This window comes from Paralichthys olivaceus, chromosome 4, assembly GCF_024713975.1.
Source record: "Paralichthys olivaceus isolate ysfri-2021 chromosome 4, ASM2471397v2, whole genome shotgun sequence".
Classification (NCBI taxonomy): domain Eukaryota; kingdom Metazoa; phylum Chordata; class Actinopteri; order Pleuronectiformes; family Paralichthyidae; genus Paralichthys; species Paralichthys olivaceus.
The window spans coordinates 19,485,550-19,500,318 of record NC_091096.1 but is presented as its reverse complement, the minus strand read 5'-3'; the positions used below and the strand labels follow the sequence as shown (position 1 = coordinate 19,500,318).

Below are 14,769 nucleotides of genomic sequence, written 5' to 3'. Positions count from 1 at the left end.
TATTATTTTAGGATCAGATGTCCTTGCAGCCCTCTAATGCTGTCATTTAAACAGTTCGTCCAGTTTATTAGAATATTCAGCAATGACTGACGCTTCTTTCACATAATTTGTATGAGCACTATGTTACATTTCTGAGATTATCAGTGTCAGGCATTATATTATAGAGATGAATCACAAAAAACCTGATGAAATCCTCCACAAACTGCAATAAGCAGCCTGAAACTTGTTTCCAGAAAATGTTAGTGCAGCACATAGTTGGCCAGTTACATGGTTTATTAGTCATTTGGCTCCTTTATAGTCTTATTTTTTTGTTAAAGCCACAAACACTTACAACCACAGGGGTCTGTTGCACAGCTGCCACTTTCTGTTCATAAAATGTCCCTTTGGATGCATTTTTAACACAGCGGGGACAGAAGCCATCACACTGTTTAGGATCAGGTTTAGAATTTGGCCGGAGATCCTGCTGGTGTTAAATTAAATTTATTACCAGCCATCTGAGACTAAAGCAATTTATTCTTTATATTCTGCTACTTGGCCTCTGTGATAGTTGTAAATGACCCATTTTCCATTCACCAAATAGATCGCACAAGAGGAAAGGTTCTTTCAGACATCTGGTGTGGTAATTTTTATCTATTAAATGTATTAAACTTAGATTTCACATCAGTGTCCTATTATTTAGCCAAGGTAATGACTAATTAGTTTTTGTATTAGTAACGTTTTAAATGATTTAAATTAAAGAGCTGTCTTAAGTCACAATGGCCTAATAATTCTGATATAATATAATTCTCATTTAAAAATGACTGGCAAATTTCTGGCACTAAAGAAGAGGGACTCATTTATGTGTACTTCTTATTCTCTAGCTCCCTCTGGAGGGCCAGAGTTGCACTTGCATCGGATATTCTTCCACTCGTCTTTTATATACCAGTTTACTGCAGGATTCTGAATTCCATACATACCAGACACACATTTTGAACATATAGGATGTCTTCAACACATCGTGAACAATATAATTAAAGGATGGCTGAATAGTACAGTCTGCTCTCATTTTCCCCTTTACACCAGATGCTTTAGAGGAGTTGTCATGCACATGTAGAAAGACTCAATCGATCCACTTGTGAGGAACAAAAAAGACAAATCAGAGCCAAATCAGCGTCTTTATTTTACAAACAAACGCATTATTCTATTGACATTATTTTATATAATAAAAAAGCAATATACAAGCTTAAGAACCAAAATGAAGCAGCACAGAATGATTATGAGTAAAATATATAATTTGAATAAATATATTTTATTTCATGCTATAAAATAAATTCATAAATGGCAATAGATACAACATCAGCTCTAGCTAGCTTCATTTACTTCATAGTTGTACAAAACAGTAGAGTTCTGAGGTTCACAGTTGGGTTGTGAGGTTGTGTGTAGAGTGGACAAAAACAGGAGTTGGGGCGTTGCTGCTGCCATGGTTCAGCTCGTGATCTCCAGAGCTCCCCGAGCTACAGCTCTGTGGAAAATATGGTGCTCATTGAGACGTTGAGGCAGAATGTTTGGGAACCACTACTGAGGACTTGTTTCCCCACCTGAAGAGAAGTGCACAATTATACTATGGACATAAGGTGTATGTCCAATGAGACCACTTTGAAACACGATATACCCTGAGTTCTAAGGTTTTTTGCCTTGTCACCAAATATGAGCCAGACACGTTATAGAGCAGTGTTTAGAGAGGTATAAAAGGAAATGGGACAATAGCTAGATTGAAAACTTCCCCTCTTTATCCTCAACAACTACAACTAGTCTCGGCGCCGGGGAGCTAAAGGAGATCACTGAACCATGACATGACAGCAGATAGCCCGCTCCTAAACAGTGGCTATACAGCGCCAAATCCCTTTCATTATTTAACACAGCTGGAGGTGCAACTCTGAACAGTGCCACTGAGTTTGACGACTGAACCACGTGCTCAGTTCTTGTGTTGCAGTTTACTGACTATCCACTGGATTTTCATCATCATCATCATCATCATCATTTAAAAAAAGAACCAGCAAGCAACACCACTTTTTCATTTATATATATATTTTCTGAAGAGGAACCCGAACTGTCCAAGGCTTCAGAAAATATATAAAAATAAATCAATATCAAATTGTCCTGGTCCTACTTAAATCAACAGCTCCCTGACATTCAGTTTGTTTGATATATGACAGGCCAATATTTCAATAGGCTTGATGATCCCAATACACCACTTCTAAAAAGGTTATTGCTTTTTTTCAGAATACACAGTGGACAGAAACTGACAGAAAAGCTATGGAAGACTTAAGATTTTTTTCTAAGCCTGTATCAGTGTTCGTAAACTACCTGAAGTGAGTTTATTATAAAAGGAATAGGACGAGCTGCAATTTCAAAAAAGTAGTCTGACAGCCTTCCCTGTAAACACTTCCTTTTGATTACTTGTGGCCCATAATGCATCTCTCGCTCCTCTGAGGTGTGGAACGAAGAGTTGACAAAGAGTCGATTCGAGTGTTTCAAGTTCAGCTGGTTCTGTAGATGTGTACTATCACATTAGTAACTATAGTTCATGAAACGCATTGAAACTATTTCCCCTCAATTCACCTATTATGGAGACATGGACTTGTTTATTCATTTGATAAGAAAAAAAAAACCTGACTAGTCTAGAACCACCATTTAAGGGGAAAGGTCCCTAACAAAGTGACTGAGGCCATTACAGGTGAGCTTCTCAAGGATAACTACAGAGAAATCTAGACTTCCTGGATGGAATTGGCATGTACTATCAACAAAAAACTGTAAGTGCACAATTGATGACACAAATACAAAAAAAGGTCAAGTTTAAAAAAAAAAAATAATCCATTGGCAATTTTATACAATTTTTGTGGTTGAGCAACGTGCAATTCAGCTACAGTATATGAAGGTAAGCTTCTTTTTTTTCTCCACAGTTTATCATCAGCTAAATACCCAGGCAGCTGTTTCCCTGCCAGATGCTCTGAGAGAACAGGGAAGAAGAAGATTTACGTTTCTCATGCATCTCCTTCCTTTATTGAAATGTCTACAACTACAGTACATTGCAAAGATTGTCCTAGGTGGCTAGAGAAAAGGTTTACAGTATTGTCATGGGGGTGATGGCTTGCAGGGAACAAGTCTGCCTTGTTTGATTGTAATCGACTGCTACAAAATCAGTTCAACCTTAAAACCACTTCTCTGTCCTATGACAAAAAAAAATGGACAGAATAACTTGAATTAATTTCTATGAATTCTCATTCTTGGTACCACTTAACAGGAAATAATGTGGCTGCACTTTGTTATAATCTCTCTATTCAATCCATTAACAAACGAAAGAGGCACAGGAATCTAAGTGCCAGAATCTAACATGTAAAGCTTGTGGCAAGGCACTAAGTTTAAGATGCCACTTTTTGTTAAGTATTCTCTCTCTTGTTTACATTGGCTTTAAACAATTACAATTGCACAACTTTTATATTGTCAGCTTTTTTATGGCTTAATATATGTTATTCATGACTTTTGCGGCTTAATGTCTTTTTAGCAAATTGTTCAAATTTGACACAAGTGATTGTTTTTAGCTGAAACATACATTCCTTGCAAATAGCAATGAACTAGTCCTACTAGTTAAACTAAGAACCTATTCTTCTTAATAAGCTTTCAATTATACAATACAGTCAAACTTCACTGTTAAAAATCACCTATTAGTCTTTGGTGTTAACTCTTGGCACAAAGTTTTTTTTAGCAGTTTGTACCCATTACTCATAAAACATTTCCAACAATAATGCAGGACAGTTTTCATTTGCTAATTTTTTTCTAGGTGAAGGGCAAGAATCTTTATAGGCAGAATCGAATTATTCAGCGTATTTTAGATGAGGTCAGATCAGCATCAGCAGCTGACAGAAATAAACTTGACTGAGTAAACATTCATCTAAAAAAGTACTTTGTAGGTTTGCAGACTGTGGGTGATGATAAATCCGTACACAAAAAGATAAGGAAAAGCAAGCTATTGCGATTTTTTTTGCAAAATTCTCGAAGAAATTTTGGATAGTTATCTTCGCCGTCAATGAGTGAAGATGATGAACGCACATTCACTGGGATCAAAAGAACTGCACTCTTAACGTAACGTTGGACATGAGCAACAAAACACAAATTTCTCCCACCAAACGCATTTTATGTAGAAAATTATAAGAAAACTATAAAATAATCAAACTCAAATTGATTGACACAAACACATGGACCAGACGGCACAAAAAAAACAAGCAGGTGCTCAAAAACAAAGCGTTAAGCAGCTGGATGGCAAACAAAAACGCAAGATAACAGAAATTGGACCATCCGACTGAGCTCTAAATTTGCACAATATGACTAATTAATGAGGCCTTCTAAGTGCCTTTATGTCTTAACGGTGAATGTAGATTATTTCAAATCAGAATGGAAATAAAACCAAGTCTATATATGCTAAAAAACATCCCCATCCCTGATCCCCACAATTCAAAGAGTATAGATAAAATACAATGTTGTCATATGCTTGACTTGTAGCCAATATAATTCATGTGATTACAGTCTAATCAAAGTTCACAATATTTTTACTCAGAGGAAAACAAAATCACTGCAGTGAAGCAGTAATACTCTGACACTGTTACTGCATCAGATTTAAGACTTAGATTAGCACATTTTATCACTGCTCCCATCCCACCCACCAGCTACCTCTAAAAGCTATTACCTCTTAGCCTCTTAGCCTTAGTCTAGCTCTGCTGCATCTATGTCGACGCCATAAAGTAGGATTGTTGAAATAAGGTAAACCATGTTCCAAATCTGCATTTGACCCCGACCAATGCAGAAAACAAAGATCACAGATCGATTGTCCCATCGTAAAAGGTAGGACAGAGTGAAAGACAAAAGGAAACAAACCAATAATTCTTTCAAATAATGTAAGAAAAACCATGTTAAAATGGCTATGATTCCTTTGTTCTTTCTGTTTGCATATTATTCAGACTAGTATACTACATTGATTTACGTGAACAGATCCAGGGCTGTTCCTACTGTGCTGAGTTGACAGAATGAGTACTCGTGTCTCAGTTAGATGCTGAGTTTTTACCTAAAGCCTACCAGCCTACCATCAAGACAAAACACATAGAATAGTTCAGTATAAATCTGCCATCAGAGTATAAGAGGAATATAAATGTTTTCACTGTGAGGATGTAATTCACCCATTACATGGATGATAGCATCTAAAACCACCTTGGCCAACAGACTGAGATCTCCAGTAGTGATAAGAGTTAAAATCTAGGTTTTTGTAGAACAAATGTTATTAGAGAGCAAAACAATATCTTTAAAGTATGCAGAGCCATTCTCTTACTCTGTTCTCTGCATTTGCCAAAAACAAACACACAAGCTAGCAAATTTAATGCACTCCTAACATAGCACCTTCTTAATCATCATTTTAACCTGGCTGACGATGAAACAACTGACAAGGACTTTGTCCCTGATCCATACAATCAGCAAGGAATATTTCCCATTAAGTATCAAGGCTTTGTGAATATTCTTTACAGGGTTTGGCAAAAAAGATACTGTACAAACAACCTAGAATGGATTTAAAACGGTGAAAATATCTGTGCCTGGTAGGTTCTTGGCTATGAGGTAGAACCTGGTGAGTTTCATTGTAAGTTAAAATACTGTCTGTTATGAGTATGTATAGTTGCTTCATGAGGTATTGAACGGATATGTCACACAAGCTTTGCACTGGCAGAAAAATCATTCCTTGTGAGTAAGTGACCTCCTGTGGCCACATGTGCAAAAACAGGTCAGGTAAAAAGGTGATATGACAAGCATCTTACCAGAGCTTTCACATTATCAATTATTGCAACATGCCTATATAACTCTGTAAATATGTTTTAAAAAAACATTGAAAGATAAAAAGAGAAATCAATAAGGTGGTCTTGATTATTGAGACCGCCTTAAAAATAGTAAGTTGTTTCTCCCTTTGCTTATAAGAAAATTTCTATAAAGCACCCAGTTCCTCTCTGCATTCATCGACTTTACCTTAATGCAAGAAATGTCCTTAGTAGAGGGAGCTGATTAAAAACGAAAAAAGTCCTCTAACTTGAGTTGAAATAAACACTTCTTAAAGCTTCCTTAACCTGAAGCAGAACCTAAAAATCACATCTGGATGCTTGAGCCTCCTCTGGACTACATTTTGAGCTTTCCTCCATATCATTGGCTGGCGCCTCTTCTGCATATTGTGCCTCAAAGGCCATCCCCTCAGACCTTTCCTCTTGGTCCTTCTGGCCTGAGCTTCCCTCCGTCCTCTCTGGAGAGTCTATATGATTGCTGCCCTCTGATGCTCCCATGTGCTTCTTCCGCAGGTGCTGGTTAAGGGTGCCCTGAAACGGGAAGCATTTTCCACAGATCTGACAGTGGAAGGGCTTGTTGTCCGTGTGGCCTCGGATGTGGTACTCGAGCTGGTCTTTCCTCGTGTACTTCTTGCCACAGAACTTGCAAACAAATGGAGTGATACCCATGTGCAGGCGCATGTGGCGGTCCAGGCTCCCTTTCTGATTGAAGGTCTTTCCACAGTAGATGCAAATGAGTCTCTCATTGTAAGGGTACCATTGGCTCCGCAAGCTGCGCTCTCGCACATCATTCTCCAATCCTGTGGGTCCAACAGCTGACTCGCTGTCATCTGAGCCTGGTTTGATATGACTCAGCATCCCTGCTGGGATGGCCAGGGGGCGTTTTGCCCTGGCTCGCCCACCTCTGAAGCCACTGAGTATGGAGCGGGAGGGACTGGAGCTGCTGAGGTTGACAAAGCATGGGGACATGCTTGAGGACAGCCCTGAGTAAGAATAGGTAGCAGGCTGGATGACAGGACAGTAAGATCCCACACTAACAGCCAATACCTGTTCTCCATCCACCAACTCTGTGTGGTAACCATCATCACCAGCTGAGGAACTATCAGAGTAGGTGGGCCTGTCTGTCTTCTCTACCTTCACATGCACATCTGTTACCTGCCCATCTTTGCCAATGAGTTCCACTTGCTCGGTTTCTCCCTCCATTGGAGTATCATGCTCTGACACACTATCACTGCTTCCACGGTCTGACTGGCCTTCCTCATGCTGCTGCCGCCCCCGGCCCAAGCTGTGTCCTGCTTGACTCTGCCGGGAGTAGTAAGGGGGGGAGATCTGGGTAGGGTTCACAAAAAGGTTGCTGTCATTGACCCCATTGCGACTGGTCTGCGAGTCATCCTTCTCTGGGCTGCAGACACTAACTGGAAGGCTGATCTTGGAGTGGATGCTCTCCAAGATTTGGGTACACTTGTCAATGATGGCTTGCATCTGTAGAAAGCTGGCAGCGGTAAGAAAACTGATGATATCCTTGAGCTGCAGGGACATGTGACCTGTGTAGCAGAATGCAAGAAGCTGTTCAAACACCTCAGGGCTTTTGATGACCGAGATGGAAAGGCCACTCATGGTGCTAAGAGCTGAGTGGTCACGGAAGTAAGGTGAACTAGCTGCCAGCACAGCCTTGTGTGCTCGAAATGGCTGGCCCTGAATGTGAACGATGATGTCACACAGTTTCCCTTGCAGCCGCAGCTCATTGAGCTGAGTCAGAACAGTGTTACTGAACTCCGGCACATCAAACTCGATGTAACTGCCGTCGTCCATTTCTTGGATATGTTTCTCCAGTTTGTCGGCAGCCTGATGGGAAAGAAAAAAAGAAAGGGAAAAACCCATTAGGTTTTGAAACACTTCATTTGCAATGGATTGCATGAATTTTACAATTTCAGACTTAACAAAAAAACTGTTCAGTGGAACACAAATGAGATGGGAAACATGAACACTTGAGGCTTATTTTATACAACACTGTATATGAGAAACACCAGGCCAGTGAGGTTTGATTATTGTGATTGCCCCCTAAATATGCTCGCAGCAAGCTCTTATGTGCAGTGTTATGTTGAGGTCTATCTGCCTGCTGAGAACTGCATGCCTGTCGCAGGATTCAAGAGACAAAAAAACAAGATGGAAGCTGTTCCACCAATAACTGTAAAACTCTCTATAAAAATGATTTCTTGCCGATACATCTTCCTGACCAGTCTCAGCTGTCAATCATGTTTTTTCACCAGCTTTTTATAGCATCAAAGTGTCAACATCAACAAACCACATCTATTTGGATAAGAGAAAAAAACATTTTGATGGAAGGAGATACTGGCTGCCATTGCAACGTACAAGACATGGCCATAATTTACACAGTATGAGCAAGGAGTAACAACTAACTATGTGAATCCTGATCCAGTTACAAAATGAACTCTATTGAGATCTGAGATTTTGGTCATATCACACAGCCCTTCTTCAACTATACCATGCACGATGTCTAAAATGAAGTAGTAAACACCACAGTGGGAACTAACACAAATATTCAAGACCATTCAACAAAACATCACCCAGTTACAAAATCTGCAAAAACATCAGATCTAATAAACAACAGCCAATAGAGAAGATATTTTTATTAAAAGTATTAAATGTATGTCACAACTTGTATATGCAAGGATATGCGTCTACATTGTTGTTAAAAATGTTGGCTTATTATACATGAATAAATAGTTAAAGAACCACAGTATGGATGTACTGACATTCAGTATAGTGTCTCACACACACTTGAGGTTGTGTCTCTTCTGATACACACTGTATTTGTTTATTTATTATGTATTTCAACCACTGTAGCTGACTGCACAAAAGCTTTGGTAGACAATCCCAGTAACTTGATTTTCCTGAGTTATTACAGATGTTTACATCTGGTATAGTACGTCATGTTTACACTGACTATGTGGTGATTTGATTTTAAAACCTCAATTAGTTGTTATAATATATTTACAATACGATTTGTTTACCTATTCAGGGTTGCTTACTTGACACAGTGTACCATTTATGCAACACACATGTTGACTAATGCACTTGTTGGCACTTGTCATGTTAAATTAACAATAAATTAATGTAACTGCTCTGAGGTCAATTATTAATGTAAGCATTAATATTTAATAATGCCTTGTTAAATTTCTACAGTTGCCTGTACAACCGTACAAGTTACAGCATCAGCTCTCTGATAATCTCTTTCACATTCAGTGTTGAAACTGAAAGTGAAATATCTGATATCGCTGTATCAGTTGTGAAACCCAGCCCTACTTTTATTTATGCTCTTTACAGTGATGTTTTCCATCCCCAAATTTACATTGCATTTCTTATATTTACTGATACTGTAAATACTGTCTGAATGAAAGTATTGAGATGGCACAGACTAAATATTAGGTATTCAAACAACTTCACGCTTCATCCTTCAGATAAAAAAGACATCTCATGATCTGCTAAGCCAGAAATGCTGATCAATCACCAACATGATTCAAAATGTATCCAATAAATATTTTAATCATTTTTACCTGATATTTTTTCAGAGCAACACAAATAAAGTACAACATAAGTATTGAAATACTGATGGTACAAGTGAAAGTATTAGAGGGACAGAGATTACAAAAACACTAGGTAATGCAAAGATACAATTAGGAATTAAAAAATTCTACATTTTATCATACACTCATATTTTGTCAGCATACATTCATTTGTAATCATTGTTTATGTATTATTACAGTGCTATTACTGCTAAACTAGAAATAGTGACATGAAAGTACATGAAACAAATGCTACTGGCGGAACACAACAATACAGTGTATATAGTAAGCTTACTGTGGCTCATAATAGTCTTAAGAGGGGGCAATACATATACTGCATTTGGCAGCGAAAAGAGGAAAATCTGGTTCTACGTGAAGGGGAGCAAGCACCATGTGTTCTTGAATTGAATGTCTCTTCTATTTGAAGCTTCTCTGATGCATCCGAATGAAAGTGTCAAAGTAACTGTGATAATAATTGTAATTTTGTGATTATGGTTGATGCTTGTTGATCCTTTCACTTCTGATAAGCACATCATTACCCTTCCGTCAGTTAAGATATTTCATAACATGCTAGCCACAAAAAACTTTGATTGAATCACATTTTGGCAAAATGATCAATAATTAAATCCCACTTATACAAGGTATAGCAGCGGCACAGCAATACACTGACTTGACTTAGTTAATAAAACATTAACCAATATGGACCCAGCCTTCTTAGCAGAACTAGTTAAACCACACCTGCCTATTCATATTGTATAATTATGTTTGTAAAAGCAAATATCTCCACGTTGTAAAACCACACACAGTCTCCATCTGCCCTTATACTATCTCTTCTTCTGAACCAACAACCTCCCACCTACGCCGGCAATTTAGAATGAGCTTATGCACAGGCAATCCCTGTCAGCACTCCAGTTACCAAAGCATGCCAAGACACCTGTCCAACCTGTCCATATGTTCCCATCCTGGCACAGGAGAGGGAATGATGTAACAAACTAGAGAGAATCACATCAAGGTGTGCATTATTTACCCTCCCCCACCTCTAAATAGAACATGTTCATACACTATATATCACATACCAGCAATAGCTGCCAACAAGATGCACACTGGATCGTGCCAAGTTGACAGGCAGCCAAAGAATGTGCACTCAGTAGTTGAGACGCACATGCTTGGCTCATGCGGGAGAACCAAAAATGTTAAAACTCAGCTTAAAAAGTCCATCTGTGGCTCATGTTCTCCGCCTGGTAATAAACCTGTTTGACACAGCTGCTTCATGTAGGTACACAGAAAGGATGCTGAGTATCTTGTGAAAGTTTGGCTAACCAAAACATCAGCACAACTGTAGTGGAAAGCCGCAGAGTCTTATATGGAGTCAAAAAAAAAAAAAAGAAAAGTAGAGGATAAATCAAAGTCAGCAGCTAAGCAATGTGGGCTTTCTTCAACATCAGCAGCATTTCCACACCAGATCCAGAACAGAAATGCTTAACAGGCAAAGGTTAGAGAGAGCAATTTCAAATGGATAGCACAAAACAAGATAAAAATAGATTGTGATGCATTAAAGGGAAGGCATGATGTTAAGAACTTTGCTTGTGTAAGAATAACATACATTGTGGAAATTGTTAAGAGCTTAGAGGGAACTCAATATGCAGAGCTCCATATTGTATGCTTTGCCTTTGGGTGTGTTCTCTTATTTGACTTGTTTCTTGTGAAAAACTGGAAATGAAAAGAAAATGGTTATATTTCATTACAGCCTCTTCACATGCTTGTCATATGAACACAAGTGAAAGACTTATCCGTTTCATACAACATATCCATTCTTAACCTTGCACTGGGAAAAAATTGTTCTAAAAAACAACAGAGAAAAAAAGGCTGCCACAATGACAGCCAAATATTTTCTTCATGCAAAAACTGATGCATTGGGATGAGAGTAACTAGTTGACGCACAGCAACAAGACTCCAACTCTGCCCTCCAAAACTGGTGCTTTCCTCCAGCAGATGTTACCCTGCGTTTTGTCTACAGTCAGGCCTGACAAATGTACCACATCATGTTTGCAGCATGAATGCTGCTTTTAAAACCTGTACTAATTATCTAGGGCATCCCGCTCCATTGTCTTCTCACCTACAGTATATAACCACCCTGCAGTTATTACGCTGTTATGAGTACAGTTGGCAGTGTCCACAGAACAGGATTTATCACCTCTAAATAGGCAGGGGAACGGTTTGAGCTGCATATCCACCCTTTGCTGTTAAAATGCAAATTCAAATGTTTGTTGAATTTGTCAACTTCGAGCAAATTTCCCAAAACAATATTAAAATGACTCTATCACATAGGTAGATAGTAAAATACTTTCATTAAAAAATTAGTTTAACAATATCATCAACACAAACGATCACCAACGATATATAAACGTACAGAGCTCAACACATGGCACCTACTGCTGCTGACAGTAACATAGATCATACCACTGCACCCACACCCCAAACATCTCTGAATAACCAGATTTCACCTCACAGGAGTAGTGCTTTCTTTCTTTATTTTTAAACAGAGATCAACTTATTCACCTAGCATCTAATTTCAGCCATAATGGCTCCAACCAGCAGAGTTTTACAGCTTTATACCCCAAACAGAAACAGGACTATAAAAGCAGCTGCAGTTAAATGGGTGCAAAACCATAATGCCTACTCATGCAAACGCTGAAATGGCCCTGGCTCGGCTGTGTTCTGACATGCCTTCTAGTTAAAATATTTGGACTGGTGTCAGATGCAGTATCCAGGAATAACGTGTGTTTTCTGGGTTTCTCACTGGGTGGTTGGTGCAGCAGGGTGGGAGATCTCAGGGCTGAGCTGCCACAGGAATAACAAGAAAACAAAGTCCGTGCTGACCGAGGTGAACTCAGGTGTACTGAATAACCTGCCATGTCACTGCACTTCGTCCTTTGCTTGCCCCATCACCACACAGCGGCTCTCCATGTACATTAACTCGGGCCAGGAGCGGTGCTAACACCGGTGTCGTTACATTTCAGGTTCAGTTTGTGACAGTACGAACATGCACGGGCCGGATGACGCCCAGTGCACTACGAGACATTATCACAAGCGTGAGCTCCACATTTAAGAATTAAAAGTCACATTTAGCCGTGTTAGCATCATCGTGAATGGACACTGCGGGACGTTAGCATGTACCGCTGATACTTTAGTACTCACACACAATGCAGATACACATGGGGGACAAAGGAAACTTAAAAACAAAACATTCTGACACTACTTCAGTTAGCCCCGTACTTTAGTTAGCCATTCCTGGGGGTCTACATAGCGGAGCGGCTAACGTTAGCGTTAGCTTGATCATAACCCCCCCCCACCTGCTTAATGTTGTCATGGCTCCTCTGTTTGTCATTTCTACCATGCCTCATAGTTAGATTGGTGATAGTTAAACATTGGTATAGACTCGGAGGGGTCGAAAAACCCAACTATCAAGCAGCACACAGGCTAACCAGCTGTGTATGCTAGCCCGACACCGAACATTCATTTCATTAAAAGCGTAACTTCTCCACAAACTTCTCTCTTTCGCGCACGGTATGTTAGCTTGCGATTCAGTCACATTTTCTATAAGCAAGCCTCAGATATCTTGACAACACTGTGGAGATTAGCGGCTGAGTTTGCAGCGTCGGACACGGGTACAAACTGTGTCGGCTGTCACATGAATTAGCTGCTGCGCTCGCTAGCTTAGCTGTCAGCCAGGGCTACGTAGCGAACAGCAGCGGCTAATGCTAACTAGCAGTTGGTCGCTGGCGTGCGGCCGCAGACAACGATTCCCCCCCCCCCATTACTTACAGTGTGAGGGCGAAGACGAGCCGACATTGCATTACGGTGACTAGTCCGAGCCGTAGTTCGAGTCCGCCAAACTCACCGTCTTGCAGATTAGCACGAAACGGTGTCCATTCCCCTCAGTAGTTCGCTAACACTACAGCCAGGCCTCCCCCCCTCTCCAGTCCAGATGTGTCAGACAGTTGCTGCTGCAATTTTTTTGCATCAACAGGAAGTGTTCTTTTGGCTCTTTGCATTCATTCTATCAGTGAGTTTTGCAGCAGCCCCTCCCTTGCTCCTGTCAGTGTTATGTGCTGAGACATCTTGTTCTTAAATATATGACGTGATTCAGGACATATACATGCGCAAAAAAATAAGAAGTGCAGAGCAGCAGTGGGGTTCCAAATGAGTTTGGAGGCAGATAACTCCACTCATCCTCTTATCTGCTGACAACAGCCTCCGTTGAGGCTGTTCATAGGTCAAACTATCTGCTTCTTCCTGGCAGAGAGAGGGAGCTCGAAATGTGTAAATGTGGGTTTAGTGCATTTTTCTCCTATTTATCTGCATGTTTACCACAACACAATAGTTCTTTAAACCTCATATTATATTAATATATGCATTCCCAGATACACACACACTGAGAGGGGGAGGGGGGTTATATATACATATATATATATTTTAAAGTTACTTTTTCAAATTGTTGTAATTATTAATATTCAGTGACAATATTATTTACTTTGGCCTCCACACAGTGATGAAGATGAAGGTATCACTACCACCAAGACCCAGTGAGGACTGTGGTGTTGGGGTGTTGAACCCCCTTCAAATCATTACATCTGAGTTGAGTTGTGTTGCTTCAACACCAATCACTTTATTGGTCTTCCCACAATTCTCTCTCATAGTCACATTCTACTTTACTGTAACTATTCGCTGGCTTTAAAGAAAGTTTTGTATTTTTTTATATGAGTTACATAATCAGTTTTCATGAACTCAAAATGCATCCATTCAGTTCTGTTTAAAAACCACCAAGTGGCGCCAGAGACTAAACTGATGATGAAACCTCCGCTTTCAACCCTTCTCTGTATGATGCACAACTCAGTGCAGAAATATGTTCTTGCATCAAGACAATAAAACCACGAAAATAACATAAGGGAAAATACTGTACGTGTAAGTTCCATCTTAAGAAAAATATCTTCAGAAAAAACACAACTTAAAATTTTCTTTAGTGTTTGGCTATCATTCAATATCGACAAAAAAAGGTTTCTTTACTGTGGTAATCTCTTTATGTTTACAGTAGAGCTTTGAACATAACCTTGAAAATTGCAAGTATAATTATGTCTAAACTCCTTTCCCCTACACACAATCTGGACTTGTTGTATCTGATATTTTATAATGATTTCATTTTTTTCTTGACAACCTTTATCTCTACAAACTGATCACAGTGTATATGAACAATGTGAGCTACACAGTGACCCCACCAGAGGTGAAGGTGGCAATAGACTGTTCAACTTTATATGATTTTATTTTTTTCA

General features: G+C 39.5%; 1 protein-coding gene across 2 annotated transcripts; it reads right to left on the bottom strand.

The window, feature by feature from the left end:
• Nucleotides 1-1,135: 1,135 nt before the first annotated feature.
• zbtb34 (zinc finger and BTB domain containing 34) lies at nt 1,136-13,636 on the bottom strand. 2 transcript variants are annotated; one of them, XM_020094008.2, is made up of 2 exons: nt 13,265-13,636; nt 1,136-7,697 (listed from the first exon to the last, which is right to left on the bottom strand). In XM_020094008.2, exons 1-2 carry the CDS (start codon nt 13,289-13,291, stop codon nt 6,153-6,155), a joined length of 1,572 nt encoding a protein of 523 aa, XP_019949567.1. In that variant the 5' UTR covers nt 13,292-13,636; the 3' UTR covers nt 1,136-6,152. The 2 variants fall into 2 exon arrangements, with proteins under 2 accessions (XP_019949567.1, XP_019949568.1); XM_020094009.2 differs by having other exon boundaries at nt 13,341-13,636.
• Between the last annotated feature and the right edge of the window lie 1,133 nt (nt 13,637-14,769).

Bases quoted from the DNA above. Each gene is read 5' to 3' on its own strand.
- zbtb34 (XM_020094008.2), bottom strand. From the start codon at position 13,291: ATGTCGGCTCGTCTTCGCCCTCACACT. The intron at 7,698-13,264 runs GTAAGTAATGGG...CTTTCCCATCAG, and splicing joins CTCGTCTTCGCCCTCACACT to GCTGCCGACAAACTGGAGAA.